Genomic DNA, 20397 nt, shown 5'->3' with positions numbered 1-20397 from the left:
ATGGAGTCTTAGAGAATATTTTGACTAATAATTTCATGCATGCTGTCATGGAGAATAATCATCTAACAGCTTTGAAGATCTTCTTTGTAATGAGACTAATTCTATCCATAACTTTTTGTGTTGAAAATAACGTTATTGTAAGTGGTACATTGGTGACCTGTGCTTATATCTTTGTCCTTGCAAAGGAATGATTGTGAACTGCATAAAATTTTGCCCTGGGTACATTCAACCCATGTGTTAGTCGTCTGCTTCTTGTTGGCTCCTTGAGATGTTAAAAATACTTCTTATACAATGGATGCTTTGGAACATGTGAAGCAGAATAAATAAAAGTTAATGTATATTTTTCTGTATTCTTATTGGTAGAAGGCACATCCATGTCAGTGAACATGCCCATAGGGAGAGCTTATATCAACATGATGCTAATCGACTCGTGAGACATTAAACCTCAACAATATTCAAACTGCTTTAACATGCACACAGTGCCCTCTTTTGGTCTGCTATGGTATGGCAGGTAAGGTCTGTTTCTACTAGTGCTACAGTCTACTAGAGTTTAAACATACAGTCAAAATGTAATCTCCACACAGAACATCCAACTAATGAATAAATAAAGACAAACAAATAAAATGTTTACCTTTTGTTTTTATTTACATAAATACTTTAGTGGGCTCAAGCGGGACATGGGTCCATCAACAGTACAGTCATATATATATATAGGCATTTTATCTCTGGGGTAGATGGTTACTTGTCAGCTGGCTTATCCCCAGCTGGCAGCTCAGGTGCCTTGTCCTCACGGTGGGCTGGGAACACCTCCCATGGGCTGTTCAGGTCAAACTTCCGAAACTCCTGTGAGAGCTCCACAGGCTCTGCCACCACACGCTTCACCTCATCGTCATAACGCACCTGAGATGTACCAGATGGACAGAATGAATAATATGGTAGATACCAGTGGAGGTTGATGATGGGAGGACAGCTCATAATAATAGCTGGAACAGAGCAAATGGAAATGGCGTCAAACACATGGAAACCATATATTTGATGCATTTCATACCATTCTACTCATTCAGCCATTACAACGAGCACATCCTCCCCAATTAAGGTGCCACCAACCTCCTGTGGTAATGTGAAGTCACATGTACTGATCTTAGGATAGGATTAGGTTATAATTCGGCCTTTAATGTATGTAAAATACATGGGACATTTCTCAGCATTCACATCACATTACCTCCACAAATCCAGACAGTGGGAAGTCCTTCCTAAATGGATGCCCCTCAAACCCATAATCTGTCAGAATACGCCTCAGGTCAGGGTGGTTGGCGAAGAAAACTCCATACATGTCCCACACCTAATGACAAGCACAAAACATATCCTTTCATAGTGTTGGAAAGGGAGGGTATATTTATGAAAACTTTCTAAGTTTCCCAGTAAACTACCAGAATTTTGGTAACATTCAAGTTGTTTTTATGACATCTAGTGGCCTTTTTGGGTACTTCAGATACACCAGGTGTCTGTAGTTATATCTGGCCCTCTGTGTGGCTTTATACCATGTAAAATAATCAAAACATATGTTAAAATAGAAAATTGAATGACAAAGCTGTAAAATATTATCCTAAATATAAACCATCAACTTAGTGAATATCATTGTTGTTTAATATATGGGTTTCAGTATGAAATATCCATTATATTTCCCCCCCACACACTTATTTTACTATGTCAATATGTATTTGTTATAAATATATTGGCGCCAAACTGCTGGCAGTTGTGAAAAATGTCAATTGTTGAAAAAGTTGCAGAGTTAATTGAAATAATGCCATTGTTGATTAGATGCTCTTTTTCAATAATTAGATATTTTCTCTTGAACCATATGGCCTCCACTAAAAACTCATGGAGAATATGAACAGATAAAAAAGGTATACTATATGAAAAAAAACGTATTAGAGTATAACTGACCAAAGTTACAATAGATTACCTGTTAATTACCAAAGATTCCAGTAACTTTGGTAAATTACCGCTAGTTTTAAAAACCTATCCTTTCATGAGCATTTGCCTTTGGCAGGCAAAATATAAATCCTGAGCTGCCAACACAAAAAATCTTTGAACCCTTCAAGAAAAGCATTCTTACGATGTAGCTGTCAGACTTACCTCTCTCTCGTACCAGTTGGCTGCGTTGTGGACAGACACAGAGGAGTCTACTGGGGTGAGCTCGTCGGTGTAGGTCTTCAAACGGATCCGGGAGTTGTAGCGCAGGGAGAGCAGGTTGTACACAATCTATTCACCATCAAAGAAAACAGAATTAGGCATAAAAATAAAAAATAAACTGAATAGATCAGAGTTTGTCTAAACAACCTGGTTAAATTCTTACTTATGTCAGCTATGGATATGTTTGTGTCAGAACACATGTTTATAACTGCAAAAATAGGACTGTCACGAAGAGAGAGGTATACTATTGGAACAATAAGCTGGGGGTATGGATGGAATAGTACCTCAAAGCGATTCTGGCGGGTGGGTATGTCCACTGCGGTAAGGTCAATCATGTTACGGAACTGAGCGTTGCTGTGGTCTCTCAGAAAGGTCAACACAGGGATGACCCCGTCAGGATGGATCATCACCTCCAACTCATTGTAACACGTCACCTGAAGATATAACATGCATCCTTGTGATGTTCGTATGGCTTCAAAATGACATTCAATTAGCTATACAAAATATCAAGCTTTCTAAAAAGGTACATTAAGATTAAGATAACTTTAGTGGTCAATTATACACCTCCAAAATTTTGGGAGAGGTGCGGGGGGGGGCAAGTGCCCGGGGACCCTTCCAGTTGCCAGCTTAATTCCCAAGTGCGGGCTCCTTTGTAACCTTATGTTTATGTTCCACATGTTTTAGACGCACCGTATGCATTTAGGATTTACAGTATAGTTTCCCTTGATGGTTGCTCAACATTGTATGATTGTGTGGATGTCTTTGTCTTAAAGCTGACCGTGTTCATTACAGTTGCTGCAATTACATTATCTTACCTGGACTTGCTGCACATACTTAGGAAGCATTTCAGCCACATATTCTCCAAAAGCTGCAAGTTGGTTATGGGTGACCGCATCCTTGGGTCTGACAGTGGCTACATAGAGATGGGCACATAGATTCAAATAAAGGAAGAGGCGATACATTTATTGTTGCACTCAATCATCTATTGTATTCAGTGTCGCAAAGATATAATTATTAATTATTATAATTAGAAGATAATTATACTACATTGGGGATGGACTAGGACTTTGCGGGTTCAACATACTGATGATTATCTGAAATGTACACCATAAAGACAAATGCCACGGCCTGGGTGAATTCTATTAGACACTGGTATACTCACGTTTTGTTTCAGTAGCCTCAGATCTTGCTTGCAAGAGACATGGGCTTTGATTGGCAACTGTAACATATTACATAAAATAACATTACATATGGCTAGCTAACGTTAAAACAGGTTGGATTACCAGCATGGTCCTCTCCTTTGAGCTAGTTGACTGCTCGCTAACTAGCGGCTAAGTGACTAACACTTTTACGTTACTTGACTCAGTTATGGCCACAAAGCTAGCTAATGACATTTATTTATTTATTTAACCTTTATTTAACCAGGTAGGCTAGTTGAGAACAAGTTCTCATTTACAACTGCGACCTGGCCAAGATAAAGCATAGCAGTGTGAACAGACAACACAGAGTTACACATGAAGTAAACAATTAACAAGTCAATAACACAGTGGGAAAAAAAAAAGAGTCTATATACATTGTGTGCAAAAGGCATGAGGAGGTAGGCGAATAATTACAATTTAGCAGATTAACACTGGAGTGATAAATGATAAAATGGACATGTGCAGGTAGAGATACTGGTGTGCAAAAGAGCAGAAAAGTAAGTAAATAAAAACAGTATGGGGAAGAGGTAGGTAAATTGGGTGGGCTATTTACCCATGGACTATGTACAACTGCAGCGATCGGTTAGCTGCTCAGATAGCAGATGTTTGAAGTTGGTGAGGGAGATAAAAGTCTCCAACTTCAGCGATTTTTGCAATTCGTTCCAGTCACAGGCAGCAGAGAACTGGAAGGAAAGGCAGCCAAATGAGGTGTTGGCTTTAGGGATGGTCAGTGAGATACACCTGCTGGAGCGCGTGCTACGGGTGGGTGTTGCCATCCTGACCAGTGAACTGAGATAAGGCGGAGCTTTACCTAGCAAGGACTTGTAGATGACCTGGAGCCAGTGGGTATAGCGACGAATATGTAGCGAGGACCAGTCGACTAGAGCATACAGGTCGCAGTGGTGGGTGCTTTAGTAACGAAACGGATGGCACTGTGATAAACTGCATCCAGTTTGCTGAGTAGAGTGTTGGAAGCTATTTTGTAGATGACATCGCCGAAGTCGAGGATCGGTAGGATAGTCAGTTTTACTAGGGTAAGTTTGGCGGCGTGAGTGAAGGAGGCTTTGTTGCAGAATAGAAAGCAGACTCTAGATTTGATTTTCGATTGGAGACGTTTCATATGAGTCTGGAAGGAGAGTTTACAGTCTAGCCAGACACCTAGGTACTTATAGATGTCCACATATTCTAGGTCAGAACCATCCAGGGTGGTGATGCTAGTCGGGCGTGCGGGTGCAGGCAGCGAACGGTTGAAAAGCATACATTTGTTTTACTAGCGTTTAAGAGCAGTTGGAGGCCGCGGAAGGAGTGTTGTATGCCATTGAAGCTCGGTCGACTACAGATCTTAACAACAGGTTAGATAGCACAGTGTCCAAGGAAGGGCCAGAAGTATACAGAATGGTGTCGTCTGCGTAGAGGTGGATCAGGGAATCGCCCGCAGCAAGAGCAAAATCATTGATATATACAGAGAAAAGAGTCGGCCCGAGAATTGAACCATGTGGCACACTGAACTCTGTCTGCAAAGTAGTTACTCTTCTGGGAAGGCATTATACTAGATGTTGGAACATTGCTGCGAGGACATGCTTCCATTCAGCCACAAGAGCATTAGTGAGGTCGGGCACTGATATTGCAGTCGGCGTTCCAATTCATCCCAAAGGTGTTCAATAGGGTTGAGGTCAAGGCTCTGTGCAGGCCAGTCAAGTTCTTCCACACCAATCTCAACAAACTATTTCTGTATAGACCTCACTTTGTGCACAGGGGCATTGTCATCCTGAAATAGGAAAGGGCCTTCCCCAATCTGTTGCCACAAAGTTGGAAGCACCGAATCATCTAGAATGTCATTGTATGCTGTAGCGTTAAGATTTCCCTTCACTGGAACGAAGGGTCCTAGCCCGAACCAAGAAGAACAGCCCCAGACCATTATTCCTCCTCCACCGACCTTTACAGTTGGCAATATGCATTCGGGGAGGTAGTGTTCTCCTTGTATCCGCCAAACCCAGATTCATCTGTTAGACTGCCAGATGGTAAAACGTGATTCATCACTCCAGAAAACATGTTTCCACAGCTCCAGAGTCCAATGGCAGTGAACTTTACACCACTTCAGCCAACGCTTGGCGTTGCACATTGTGACGTTAGGCTTGTGTGTGGCTGCTCAACCATGGAAAACCCATTTCATGAAGCTCCCGACAAAGTTATTGTGCTGACATTGCCTCCAGTGGCAGTTTAGAACTCGGGTAGTGAGCGTTGTAACCGAGGACAGACGATTTTTACGCACCAAAACACTCGGTGGTCCAGTCCTGTGAGCTTGTGTGGCCTGCCACTTCCCGGCTGAGCCGTTGTTGCTCCTAGACGTTTCCACTTCACAATAACAGCACTGACATTTGAAGAACTGCCAATGGTGCCACGTTAAGTCACTGAGCTCTTCAGTATGGCCATTCTACTGCCAATGTTTGTCTATGGAGATTTCATGGCTATGTGCTCGATTTCATACACCTGTCAGCAAAGGGTCTGGTCGAAATTGCCAAATCCACAAATTTGAAGGGGTGTCCACATACCTTTGTATATATAGCGTATAAAAGGCATACATGCCTGTTAGTGTCAGATTATAACTGACATTACAATGTGCGTTCCAGACGTCGTCTGTTTCAATCGTACTGAGCAGATAACCAAAATCTGACTTGCGTTTAGCAAGCTTCTAGATGCGCAGTGTGACAACTAAAATGCCGACCTGGAACATAACCACTGACCTGCTAGCCAATTTGATGGAAGGTCAAGTGAGAATCGGTCGACTACAGATAGCGCGATCTTAACAACAATATAAGTACGTTATCACGCAGGTGACCTAAACATTATGACAGCATGTTAGTGCACAGTTAACACTCGAAATGTACTTACGATTCAAAGTCCTGCTAAAACCTCCGCGAACAAAACGCACTAACGATGCCGCCATGTTTTTTCAATGACGTATTCAATTTTCTTCTTCTGTTTTTTAAATTTATTGCACATCCGAATTTTAGAGTAGGTGTTCCCTGGAGGAAATATGCAGATGAGTGCTAGTTCACGCCGATAGGATCTCGCTGGGCTCTGCCATCATTGTTTTTTCTGCCCACTATGACTCATTTGTTCACGTTGTAAACGACAGGCTGTGGTCTATCTTGGTTTAGTTATATAAATCTTTGTTAAAAGTTTTTGCATAACCTACATTTAGAGATGAAGTGATGCGGTAGAATCAACGGTTGATGGTCTTTGATTTACCATTTACTTTTAATACAAATTTCGGACAGGTAATTTCACATGGGATAGATCTGTTGCTATACTAATTTGTATCCAAAATATATACTAGCCTGGTTGTCGGTCTCTGTTCAGGTACATTCAACTCCTTGTGGAATGTTAAGAGACTGATATCCAGGGCTGGCGTGGTTACACGTGGTCTACTGTTGTGAGGCCAGCAAAAAAGCTGCTAGCTGGTGCTCATAAATTTACAAAACATTCTTTATACATTTGTCATAAATTACCTGCACTCATGGTACACACACAGTATGTCTGCATGATGAGTAGTCGACGGGATACAAATAGCACTCCTAAAGAATATGCATTTTCAAGTTAGCTACCAACTTCAGAGGGAACTTTAGCTAACTGTTAGCAAAAAAAACCTACATGGCAAACTAAGATTCGGCAAATGACATAAAGAGTGGTTTATTTCACGTGTAAGGTTTAATGCATTTTAAACCCGCTACCATATTCGAATTGACGCAACCCTAACACACGCCACACCAACATGTGTTACTAACAACATACATTGCTGATGTAAAAGGTGGATTTTATGATGTAACGATGTAATTTCTATACCGGAACCTTTCAACTCACCCACAGCAACTCTCCATAGAGCTCTGTACCACCCACAATCCCATACCTTTATTACAAAGTGTATTAGACAATGTAAACACAATTATCAACCAGGAGGTGGAATAATACCCATTTTATGCGGGAATTTAACAACTGAAATACACCGTTACATCTGCACCAGCTGGAAGTAGAAAATAATGTTGATGTCAATTTCTTTTTCTCCATTAGAAAATCAGTAGCGAGTGCATACCAGCTAAAAGTAGACTAGACTGGAGTTCACATAACCGAAATTAATCGGCTAGTTACTTCCTTACAGTGTTGCCACTTAGTTCACGTTAAATTGCTAGCGGTAGGATGGAATGTTGCTAAAAGTTGCTAAATTGCGTGAAAAACTGCGTCATTGCGTAGAATACACAATAACGTTACTCAAATTGACTGGCCAACTCGGCAAAAAAAAAAAGTGATTTTACATTTGTTCAGGTACATACTCCCACTATTTTCTGTACCATTTTGATTGAGACATGTTGATTGATGTTGTAAATTCTGTTCAAGATCAAACATTCGTTACCAACTATATTCGTTGGGTTTGGCTCGTCGAACCCATACTACTGCTGCTGCAGTCAGCCAACAATGATTTGCAATTTACTGAAATTGCTGCTGGCCTGCTGCTGACGTCACTCACAATGCACATTTGCAGCCAGAGGCACGTGTGTTGTGACTGAGTGTGGGTAATTTAATTTTTTTTGTCATTTAGAGGGAAAATGCGTGCATTTTAGCGTTAGAGTCACTTTTCAAAAGTTGCTAAAAGTTCCAAATACATTTTTTAAATTAGCTACATTTGTTGCTAGGTACTGTTTGACAAAAAAAAGTTGCCAGGGTAGTCTGAAAAGTAGCAACACAATTGCTAAGATGGCATCACTGCTTCCTTAGTCATTGATTTGAAAGGCAGGGCTTCTCTTTATGCTTTGAATCTACAGGGTACCCGAGTGGCACAGCGGTCTAAGGCACGCATTAGTGCAAGAGGCGTCACTACAGTCCCTGGTTCGAATTCAGGCTGTATCACATCTGGCCGTGATTGGAAGTCCCATTGGGCAGCGCACAACTGACCCAGCCTCGTCCGGGCTAGGCCGTCATTGTAAATAAGTAAGTAATAACTTACTTGCCTGGTTAAACAATTTAAAACAGTAACGTTATACTTTCTAACGCGCCAGACATGTCCACACTTACAGCGTAGTCAGCACCAATGTTGAAGCAAATTCCAAATCTGAGATCGATGCATAGCCCAAACCAATAACATCTAAATGACTGGTAGGAAAACGTGTTATTCCAGAGGTTACTATTCAACCTAACAGGCTAATTGCCCTGTATCTGTGCTTTAGAGATGTCAGCGACGAGTGTCTCCTCTCTAACACGAAGCTCCTATTCAAACTCATTAGACAGCTCTGCAAGTTATGTAAAAATACGTTCGGTATTTAACAAATGTGGGGTTTCGCTGAGCAACTAGCTTAATTTACTCCCGTGACCCCCGGTATGTACTTCCAAAAAAGGATACACAAATATTTTACAAGCAACGAGGAAAAAACACTCTTGGGCTCCTCCAATGTATTGAGCTGTCGTAGACTTCCGACTTGCGCATAGCAGTAAGGTTAGTGCTATCTGGGATCCTTGGGATGTGAGTGAATAGGAACTCTTTCGATTGCGTGTACATTTTTATTTTGTGAGTAACGAACGTATTTTGACATTATAACGCTTGCAGAGCTGTCTAGTATGCATCGGAGCTTCCAGAGCCTTGGAGAGGAGACATGGCATACCCATCATCAACATCTTTAAAAGCATATACTGGGGCAGGATCAGCCAGCTGTCAAAACCTGCGAACTTATCAGCTGAGAAATATGAACATCTGTGTAATTGCTTCAGATGCAGACAGTGTTGTACAACCGACTTCTCAGAATTAGTTTAAAATGCTGCTCAACATTCCCCTTGCACCTGGAGAAGAGGCAACTTACATCAAAACAAATTGATCAACATAAGTTGAACGGCAACGCAAAATTTTTGCAGCTGACCATTGAGCTATAAAATAACAGAATGACTACATTACATCCTCCCATGAGAAAGAATCTAGAACGTACCATGTTGTGACAGAGGGGACACTTGTTATTCTAAATGTCACAATGGGTCTAAAGGCGACTCGAAAACGCAAGGAAAGTTGTTAAATATAACGCACATTTAGAAAAAGCTTACAACAAATATTTTGCTAACGTTGTTTGGTCCAACATTCACTTCAATTAAAAAAAACATAATCAACGGTCACACCCCCAATCCCCTGTTTCAGAGAGTCTGATGGTAAATGCAGGAAAGACCGCCATTTTGCAAGCTAGAAGTACAAGTCTAAAAGTGAGCTGGTGAAGAAAATAATCGAAATAATAAGCCACTAAACATACACTTAGCAAATACAGATAACACACTGTGTTGGCTGAACACATAGGTAGTCGCATTTAAAGTTAAGACATCACACAGGTAAGTAGGGTTGAAGTAAAATTATTTGCCAGATAGTTTATCTAGCTATCAAATGTGTTATCCAATGCCAGATAGCGGCGCACATTTGGCTTGTTTATGGATCTGTCAGCTGGCTTAGCAAAGAGGGTCACAAACAACATGCGTCATTAAACTGCTTTCCAGAAAGTTAGCTATCTATTTGCTAAATGGAACCATTCTTACCCAACAATAAATACCAACTGCTAGCGAATACTTTCCAAACACGCATGGTTCTTCTTTTGATAATGTTTGCATTTAGCTAACAATACTGAAATAGCCTGTCAGTGTGCTTATCAACAAGCTAACGTTACTAGTACCACCGAGCCTGGTTCTAAACAGCTAACGTTAAGTTAGCCTCACACACTACAGCACTTGCTGTTTCACAGAACAGCTACTGTTAGCTACCAAATCTGGTAATATATTGGATTTGATGCTCAATGCACTTGAAGTAAACAAGCAAAGCATATATTTATTTCTGCTCGCCTAACGTTAGAACAAAAATGGCTTAATAAATAGGCTGGCTAACCGTTTCACAATTAATTTCTAAATGTTGAATCGAGACGATATTCTGAAGTAACTGTTGAACATTTCAAATTTGTACAACCCTTGCATCAATTACTAGAATAGTTAGTAACGTTCGTTAACTAGCTAAATGAGGGGTGAGGTCAGTCTACTTCTCGAACGTCTGTTCTCAGGCCACATACGAGTGAGTTGCAACAGTGGCAGTTCAAAAACAGTGTTTGAGGCTTGTGTGCTACGTGTTCTTCAGAGCAACTATGTACGTTTCCAATGTATAGTAATTATTATTGTTAGATACCACGACAACCCAAAACAAATGATTCTGACTGGTGTCTTCATAAGTGTGACTTCGATGATTCTCTCTAGTGCAGTCGTGAGTCACACGCCTACAGTACGCGGTGTCCATATACAATGTTCCCCGTTTTCAAATCTAGCGTTTTCATACATAAGAATGTAGCTATCTATCGCAGTTGTTGTGTCTAAAGAATTTATAATGGATGATAACTGCTTCTCTACAAGTTCGTTTGTAGTAATGACTCATTTTATGAGATGGAGTTTTGTCAAACAGACCAGTGGTCATAACCTCACATTACATTTTCATTATGCATGCAATATGCAACGTAAGTAATGTTTGAAGTATTGCCATTTACAGAAATAGATTGCATACAAATAATTCAGTCTTCATTTCATTGTCTGGTGCATTGCAATGTGACATACAGCACTGGTAATGTGCTGCACTGGATGGGGGTGGTGGCGGTATGCATGACAAGTTGAAGGTGGCTTGTGTTAGTTATTCAATGCAGTTGAGTTGCCATGGAGCCATGGAGTCCTCCAAACTGGAGAACTTGACTATTTATGTCAGCAGGTTTAGACCTGAGGCAAATAATCAGCTCTGACTCTTGTGTTATTGCTTAAAATGCCAAAAGTGAGAATCAATGGCTGTTATGTCAGTCACACAGATTTGGTCATTATATGTCTATTTGTTAACAGGTTAAAGGGGGAAGAACCATTACCTACGTGACAAGCAAACCCAGGGTAAGTCATCAGGCTAGTCATTCTCAGCCAATCTTCTCTCTGTCATCTACTACTTAGAGAGGCAGACTACATCCTCATAAAGATATTTTAAGTAATCGTCTCAGCTGGCTTAAAATGGTTTTCAGAGAGTTGTAGTACTAGCCTATTGGGTCACTGAAACAATATGGCTATTTCAATGCCTTGACGCAGGGCAAGTAGGCTATTTAAGTCATGGCCAGAGATTCATTTTCATCATATGGGCAGAAAAGGCACGAGCGGTTCTAAATATGATTACCCGTCGTAGCCTTCTTATGGCCAAATTGAAATGTTTCTAACAGAAGAAATATAAAAAGCAAATGCATGAGAGAACTTTGGAGATAATGGGGACATTATCAGACCAAAGGTGAGGACACAACAGTTAATCTGACATAAGACTGAATTCAAACATTACACTTTTGATTGTATGTGCATTTTACATTTACTATACTTTTCACAGCATTTGCCAATAATGAAATCTGAAAATACTCAGAATATTCTTCATTTGTTGCTGAATATATTCATTGAAATGTTGGGGTAGGTGCAACAAGAAAACAAACGTTATAAGGGTTTGAGTGAGAGGTCTAACTGGTGTCTCCAAGTGGCCACACACCTTGCTAAACTGTTCATAAGTAATTTCAATGCACTTTTATGACTCAAAGAAAGAGCCTTCGGCTATAAGGCACTTTATTTTTTAGCCCTCCTAGCTTTACGATTGATGTACTGAAACATGCACACTTGTAGTTTTTTGTTTGGAACACCCATCACACAATTAATATTCTTTACACATTCCAAAAACTTTCTTTTATAAATCCCAATCTGGGTCAGGTGGGAATAATTTGAAAACGCATTCTATTGCCAAATTGTTTTGCTAAGCTTTAAAATACGATCTTACTTTGTTCGGCTTTCACAAGGCACTTCAGATTGTAATTTTGGTGCTTATATAATTGAGTCATGCGTGCATTCAAGTGCTTGTACCTGGGAATAAAAATGGCATGCCCATACTCTATTATTTCACAATAATACTTTGCATCCCCCCAATGGTCCAAATGTGGAATCCGTACCATCATTTTCTGAGCTAGCCATTAAAAAAGTATGGTCCACAGATCTAAGTGAATCTGAACCCTTTAACTGGAACAGAATATGGAAAAATATGACCTTGGCGTCCTGAAATCCGAACCATCAATTGTATACATTTTAAAGTTTGTTCAGACTGTATTTAACACCAAGGAAAACTTATGATGTAATTGGCCCTAACTCCCAACTGTTCACTGTGTCCCCTAAATCCAGTAAGCACATTCCTTCATATGATGTAGGAGTGCCATGCAGTTAAGCTTCTGGGAGGAAGTGCATGAATGGAAATATCAAATGCGTTGCATCTTCCATGTTACTTAACAATGACAGCTCCTTCAATTTCTTTCAGAGACAATTATTGTTGGCAGGCAGCACTGTTGCAAAAAAAGATGTTGGCTCTTCGATGGCAAATAGCCCACTCTCAAATCGCCAGTGGATACAGTTACTGTTAGAAGTTATAACATTAGAATTATTGGCGGTGAGAATGAAGGGTGCTAGTCTAGGAATAATTGAGGCCTGGACAAATACTTGACTCTAAGAATCATCTCCGCTAAAGCCCAACACATACATACAAACAAAATATACACTGTGGCCAGTTTATTAGGTTCGCTCCTACAGACAGTGAGTCACGTGGCCGTGCTTGCTATATAAAGCAGGCAGACGGGCATTGAGTTACTGTTCGATTGAAAGTTACAATGTGCAAAACGGGGTAAGGGGTGGTGGGCGTTGGTAGATAGAGATACAGTTGGGGGGGACTGCAAACCAACCTGTTGCTGGGTGGGAAGGGGTTTTTCCTTTCTTTTCATACCAACTTTATTATTGCAAAATCATGTTATCAATATGATTTCTCTGTATTCATACTTTTTAATTGTTTTGCTTTAGCGTGGCAGCCTGTGGTATAAACTGTGTAAATATATATGAATATCATACATACCCCCACAAAAAAAGAAACGGCAAGTAAAAAGTTGGTTTAAAAAAGTGTGTTCAAGTGTGTTCTGCAGCCAATTTTTTGGGGGGTAGTTTTGTACCCCAGCCTTATTGTTAACGTACCTGCATTATGTTGCACCATAAGGCTGGGATACAAACCACAAAAAATAATTGTCCGCAGGACACGTACTTGAATGCACTTTAATTTTTTATATATTTTTTATACAGTTAGCACTATCACTTAAGTTAAACAGCTGAACTGATTGTTGATTTAATCAGTAAACTTTTTTTTGTTGCCATGAGGTCTTGTGGTGACAAGTTGCAGATTTGTTGTTGTGCCAGTTATTTGGGAGGCAATTAGCCAGCAACATTTATGGAAACTGTCCAACGTCATCTGTGTCACACTAATATGGATTTTACACACTTATGCTTATATTGTTTTTATGAATCCTTTGTTCCTGTAACTGTGGTGTCCACATTTATAATGGTAATGATGATAATGTTATGAACTATAACAATAGCCTACAGTGTCGTTGCAAGAAATGGTTGTGTATGAGGCCTTGGATTTGGCCTCTGAGTGCTGTATTTCCTTTTGCATCATGATTTGTCAACAGGCTTTTAGATGCCATTTTGAAAGGGAGACACAAAGATGTTATGGAATAGAATGGAGTAATTTAACAGCTGAGCAAGGGTAGATGACTGCTGTTAGCTGAATTTTCACATAGGTGTGACAGACTCCCCCTCGTATTATGGCAGAAGAGGAATGCAAAAATACAAGAAATTACTTAATATTTTGTTTCTCACTGACCAGTCTCAGAGAAAATACAGTGCCTTCAGAAAGTATTCACACCTTGACTTTTTCCATATTTTGTTGTTACAGCCTGAATTTAAAATGGATTAAATAGAGACATATCACTGGCCTACACACAATACCCCATAATTTCAAAGTGGGATTATGTTTTTTGAAATCTTTACAAATGAATTAAAACTGAAATGTCTTGATTCAATAAGTATGCAACCCCATTTTTATGCCAAGCCTAAATAAGTTTCGGAGTAAAAATGTGCTTCACAATGCACGTTATAAGTTGCATGGACTCTGTGTGCAATAATAGTGTTTAACATGATTTTTGAATGACTACCTTAGCACCGTACCCCAGTCGAGAAGTAAATTTCAAACACGGATTCATCCCACAAAACTAGGGAGGTTTTCCAATTCCTCGCAAAGAAGGGCACCTATTGGTCGATGGTTTAAAAATATTTGTTGTTGTTGTTGGCATTTAAGTATGTCCCCATTACCAGTAAAACATCATCAAAACCTATTTCTTTCACTTACGTGCTGTGCTGTTTCGTTGTTTTTCTTCAGTCGTTTCATTCTCAACCAGGATTTCTATGGAACCCCGTTTAGGTCTTTGCGTGTCAAAGATACACGTCAAATTACACGACATCAGTTTCAGTAGCTATAGTTAGCTAAGTATATATCCAGGTGTCATCTAAAATAACCCTAATTTATAAGACCGTTCTTATTTGCTTAATGGTGGTCGGCCCCATCTATGTGAAGCTAGCCACAATAAGGATTAGCCACAATAGTGGACATCCAATAGTGGACTTCAAAATAAAAGTATGGCATAATTCTTTGTATTCATTTCCATCACTGTCAATTACACTTTTATTTTGAAGGCAAACCGCAAATTCCACTATTGTGCGTAATCCTTATTGTGGCTAGCTTCACAACAATAACCTGGTCCGGTCGAGCCTCACTAGCCAGATGACGCTAGCTGGCTGCTTATAACGTTAGCTTTAGGCAACAGGGTTAAGTAGCTGACTAGCTATTTATTTTCATGATCTAAATTTCAATTTCAATAGGTTGCCACTTGCTGTTCCCCTATCTAATACTTACTCACAAGGATTCCTAAATCATTGCTAAGAATAATGAAAATGACTGCAGTTTCTACTGGTCATTGTTTTCAGGCTGTTTGCATTGGTGCTAGCTAGGTACTGTCGTGTCTTTGGCTATGCCAGATTAAGTGATATGCTATTCTATTAAAAAAATTGTCTAATTAATATCACCTGATTGAGCTAATTGTGTAAATGTAATTAACTAGAGAGTCGGGCACCACAAAATAATATTTATAGAGCTGTTATCTTCCGAATAAACTCTCAAAGACCTAGTAGTATTTTACATCAATAGCAGTCAATATCAATTGTCATCTTAATTCCGTCTCATCTGAAAGTTGTAAATTCTTGGTTATCTGCACGAACCCTGGCTAACAATTTGAATCAGCAATACAAAATTGGGTTTAATTATTTATTTACTAAATACCTAACTAATCACACAGAATTACACATACACACAATTAATCATAACTTGATTACAAATTATGTCGTAAAGGAAAACGTCCCTAGCGGGCGGAACAGATATGACAGCTTGTTACATAAAAGTAAAGGGGCTGTGTTGAGTGAAAGAGCGGGAAGACTTAGGAACGAAGGGCGAAGCTGTGCTATCGTAAATACAGTATCTTATGCATTCTAAATTACTGCCCATTTGGAAAAGGAAAATGCAATAAATATTTACTCTGAGCTGCGCTTCAGTAGGTTGGTGGTGGATGGAAGGCCGTGTTGCCCAACAGAGTCCTTTGAAGAATGTCGTCGGTTGTCAATTGGATACGTTGTAGTAATGTTGTTGTGTGGTAGATGGGATACTCTGTCTGTTCCTTCCTAACCTGCGCTTGCAGCTGCGGTCGCTAACTCAACGGCTAGGAGGTATCACTTCTGTAGTGAATAAGAGTTCAAAGTTCATACTATTAGCAACCAAAGCTCACGCTGATGTTGGCTTCGTTCTGTAGTTATTATCTGAACCATTCTGACATAAAACCGTCGTCCTACCTCCCCGGAACAGAGTACTGTTGTCGTCAAGGGCTTATATAGGAAGGAAGAGGACGGTGTGTTTGAAAAGTTTTATAGCCCATGTCCCTTCACAGGGGCGGGCCATTGATTGAGCAGAGCCCTATCTTTTGAAAACCCAAATGTCACATTTTAGAAGCTAAAATCACATTTCATCCCATCACGAATAATTTCATATTCAAACATTTAAATTGAACAACAATTCCACGTGAATCCGATAACTCTGATGTGTAGACTTTCCACTGTAGAGTTTGTCATCTTTGATGAGAGTGTCTCAGATGACAACTGAACTGAGATCATATTCATTATTAAGTACCACAACATATGTTCAATTGTTTGGATGACCAGAATATAGTTAATTTCCCCCCACCTACTGATGTTCCCAGAATCTCTATGTTAACCAAGGGTTTTGCAAATGTAACCTCAGTAGGGTAGAGAGAGAAAAGGGGGGGGGGGAGCGGTATTTATGACTGTCATAAACCTACCCCCCCAGGCCAACGTCATGACAGTACCAAGCTAAAGCTAGCTACCCCAGAAGATGCGGTCAAAATAAATTATGCCTTAATACCATCGTGGTATTGTAGACACATCGTTCGTGGCTGGTGTTTGCTTGTTTGCAGACTTTTTTTGTACATATTTGACAGTGCTATTCTATCTTTTTTGACACGCAAAGACCAAAACGGCGTTCCATAGTATGTATGTCGTGAAGCTAATAGCAGTGACGTTATTACTGTGTAACTCCGGTAGGGCAACATCTGAAAAATAGCGCACTCGGTAGTGTGTACCGGTGCTCGACCAGTGGGCGAAAATCCAACCTTACCCACAACAGAGAGGTTGATTGTCAAGGGCAATGAATTCCATTATCTTGACTTTAATGGATTTTGCCTTTGAGTTGTGTCGCTGAAATGTTGTTTTTCAAATGACTGCTCAACTTGTTGACTGGTTGATCCACACAGCAGACATTGTGAGGGCTAGGTTAGGAATGCTGTGTTGCACGTGTAGCTCAACATTTTACGTGGTGTTATTACATCATGTACCCACGCTCTATAGGTATGCACGGTAGCTTTGACAGCGTTTTTTATTTTATTTTTTTACATCGGTGTTAAACTAGACATTGGGCCAATACCGATGTTGGCATTTTTAGCTCATATCGTCCGATTCTGATATGTTCACCAATTTTTATATTGTGCATCTCTAATATTAGCCTATCATTTGTGAATGATTGCCAGCTTAATTAAGGCAAGAAACAGCGCATGCTTTTTTTGTGACTTTTACCAATCATAGTCACACATCTCATGTAGCTTAGCCCATAGGTCTATATATTTCGTTAAGGTTTGTATCGCAAAGTGGCCAAATAACTACTTAAAATGAAACGCATTAATCTGCTTTACAACTGGTGTAGAGCCAGTCATTACATGAATAATCGCATTTGTGGTCACTTTTGAGAGTGGTGTTTTCACACCTATACTCTACTGCCATGTGCGCATTGCTGCGCTTATAATGTGAAGAAATAGCCTAATAGTTTATGAACATTTTAAGCTAAACGTTCTCATCTGTTGTCAGGCTCATTGCTTAAAACATTTTTTGATGCTAGTAATTTGGGATCTATCGCATCCCACAACTGTCCCAGACTATGTTTGGAAAAATGTATTTCTCGCATGGAATCAAATAGATCAACTTTTGTACAATGGGGGATAGTAGATTGACCAAGACTAGTGCTTTTGCTGTTCGTTAGGCCTACTCATCTTGTTGGCTGACGAAAAGTAAATGTGGACAATTCTTCCAATATCTTCAATATATCATGTTGCTTTAGTCCTGTCTATTTAAACAAAAAAATGTAGATGTTCCAAAGGTCTACAGCAGTGGCTTATAGGCTATGCTTGGAAGCCAGGAAATGCTAAATGTTTTTATGTTCATTAACGGTCCATTACCGTGAGACCGGCAGCTATTTGCATGACAATCACCGGCTGACACAATTTCAGGACTGCCACAGCCCTAGCCCCAGTCTGAGGTCCTGAGCGCTCTGGAGCAGGTTTTCATCAAGGATCTCTCTGTACAGCATGATGCTGCCACCACCATGCTTCACCATAGGAATTTTATTGGCCAGATGATGAGCGGGGGGGGCCTGGTTTCCGCATTCAGGCCAAAGAGTTCGATCTTGGTTTTGTCAGACCAGAGAATTTTGTTTCTCATGGTCTGAGAGTCTTTTAGATGCCTTTTGGCAAACTCAAGCCGGCTGTCATGTGCTTTTTACTGAGGAGTGGTTTCCGTCTGGCCACTCTCCCAGAAAGGCTTGATTGGTGGAGATTGTTGTCCTTTTGGAAGGTTCTCCCACTTTGAGTGCACACAATTTAATCCGGTATCAGTTGCCACATTCATCCTCCTTTCCATCCATTTGGGAGACGAAAACACTTTGCTAGTCTTAATCAAATTAAGGTCAACATCGAAGTAAGCATACACTTGTTCAGAAAACAACATGTTTGAATCATCTTTCAAATTGTTAGGATGTGTAAGCTGCTTAAATTGGCATATTTGATCTGCGCAGGGGCAAAAAACGGTTACGCAAACCTCCCTCTTATGTGAGTGAAGTGCAAACTTTGTCCGAACGTAGAGTCAAATAGAACATGGTCCCTGTGGTAGAACTAAAAAAAAAAAATATATATATATATATTTATTTTTTTAATGCATTTATATAAGTCCTATCAGGTAGCCTGAGTTCAGATGTGTCCTTGTAAACAGTATTTTTAGTTAATAATCATATCAACTGTACTCTGAGGGGTTTCACACCTTGTAATGAGTGTTTAATGCATTATTGTGACGCTATTTAATTTGGTTATTCATGGCAATGGCAAACTTGTCAGTGGTGTTTCTTGTCCCTAGAATGCGTGTTTGTTGTAACCATGCAAGACTCCTTAGCAACTGTTTTTTTAAAGGTAATGTCTTTTCATGGAAACTCCCAGGTTCCTTGTTTGGTCATTTGAATTTTCTGTTCCCATCCCCTACTATCACCACCCCTGTCAATCTTTGGTGTGCTTATTGTTTTGTCCACCTGTACTGCTCCCAGCAGAGCCGACGATTACATTTTTTGACGGCAGAGCTGTTTTTAAAGACTCATATTGCCCTCCATAATAGCCGTTTCCGTTTGATTGCAGCCAAGTAGGGAGTGGTCTGCCACTGGTAATAAGTATCTGCCTTTTTTATTTGTTCTTTAATGGAAGTATTTAGCAGGTGGAGAGCTGCAAGACAAATGAGGTTTTAACAGAACCAGGTGCATTTCTCTCTGAAGAACTGCCTCTAGCCATGACCGGCCTTACCCACCAGACACTAAAATGGGAATGTCCAAAATGTTGATCACTAGTGTAGAACCATCAACATATTAATCTTGTCTACAGATCAAAACTATTTTACCTCATGAAAATATCTACCTGATTCTAAACTGTCTTATCTGGACAATAGTGTGGGGAAAAAAATATTTATTTTAATTTTTTCTAACAACTGATTGACCGAGGTCAGGTCTGTTATTTGAATTCCATTTTAGTTTTTTAGTTTTCTGAGCTCAATGCGCAGTTTCTCTAGAGATCAATCAGATCAAGCCCGAACTGTGCAATGCAGTTGGGGGTTGTAGTTTCCAACAGGCCAATATTCTTCATAGTTTAGCGCAGAAAACTTTATAATTAACTACAATGACCATAATCCATTCCATGTATAATTGTCCAGTCAGTGTGGGCATGGAGACAGAGGGAATATCTCACATTCTAGAGGGCAGTTGCTTCGCGAGGTATCTCTACCTGAAAATACAAAATCAAATGTTATTTGTCACATGCACCGAATACAGGTGCAGACCTTACAGTGAAATGCTTATTTTCAAGCCCTTAACCAACAATGCTGTTTTAAGAAAAAATAAGAGTTAAGACAATATTTACAAAATAAACTAAAGTAAAAATTAAGACACAATAAAATGACTAACGAGGTTTATACAGGGGCACCGATCTAAGTGATTGATAGTTGTTATTCAGCAGTCATTAAAGTATGACTTTAATTTTTAGAACTACTAAAATTGTGATTTTGTCAGACAGCATAAGCCTTAGCTCAATAGAGAAGATGTCTTTATTATTTCATTCCAAGTCATCAAATAAACATGTATGCTGAACAA

General features: G+C 39.8%; 2 protein-coding genes across 35 annotated transcripts in view; one reads left to right on the top strand and one right to left on the bottom strand.

Annotated features, from left to right (window-relative positions):
- Positions 1-619: 619 nt before the first annotated feature.
- Positions 620-6932, bottom strand: LOC112232268 (NADH dehydrogenase [ubiquinone] iron-sulfur protein 3, mitochondrial-like). 3 transcript variants are annotated; one of them, XM_042330803.1, is made up of 7 exons: positions 6908-6932; positions 3359-3415; positions 3012-3109; positions 2481-2630; positions 2140-2265; positions 1223-1342; positions 620-900 (listed from the first exon to the last, which is right to left on the bottom strand). In XM_042330803.1, exons 1-7 carry the CDS (start codon positions 6915-6917, stop codon positions 739-741), a joined length of 723 nt encoding a protein of 240 aa, XP_042186737.1. In that variant the 5' UTR covers positions 6918-6932; the 3' UTR covers positions 620-738. The 3 variants fall into 3 exon arrangements, with proteins under 3 accessions (XP_042186737.1, XP_042186738.1, XP_042186736.1); XM_042330804.1 differs by lacking the exon at positions 6908-6932 and adding an exon at positions 6737-6779; XM_042330802.1 differs by lacking the exon at positions 6908-6932 and adding an exon at positions 6288-6430.
- A 1114-nt stretch (positions 6933-8046) lies between these two features.
- LOC112263494 (CUGBP Elav-like family member 1) overlaps positions 8047-20397 on the top strand; it is a 44472-nt gene continuing 32121 nt past the window's right edge. For 7 of the 32 annotated variants that reach the window (XM_024439833.2, XM_024439824.2, XM_024439819.2 and 4 more), the window contains exons 1-2: positions 8932-9755; positions 11283-11327. The gene's annotated coding sequence lies outside the window, so the exon portion shown is untranslated. Of the gene's footprint in view, positions 8382-8930; positions 9756-11282; positions 11328-20397 lie in introns of those variants that run through there. The other 25 variants (XM_024439839.2, XM_024439822.2, XM_024439826.2 and 22 more) reach the window with 14 other exon arrangements.

The sequence above is a fragment of the Oncorhynchus tshawytscha genome, linkage group LG12 (genome assembly GCF_018296145.1).
Source record: "Oncorhynchus tshawytscha isolate Ot180627B linkage group LG12, Otsh_v2.0, whole genome shotgun sequence".
Classification (NCBI taxonomy): domain Eukaryota; kingdom Metazoa; phylum Chordata; class Actinopteri; order Salmoniformes; family Salmonidae; genus Oncorhynchus; species Oncorhynchus tshawytscha.
This window is presented reverse-complemented; position numbering and strand designations above follow the sequence as displayed.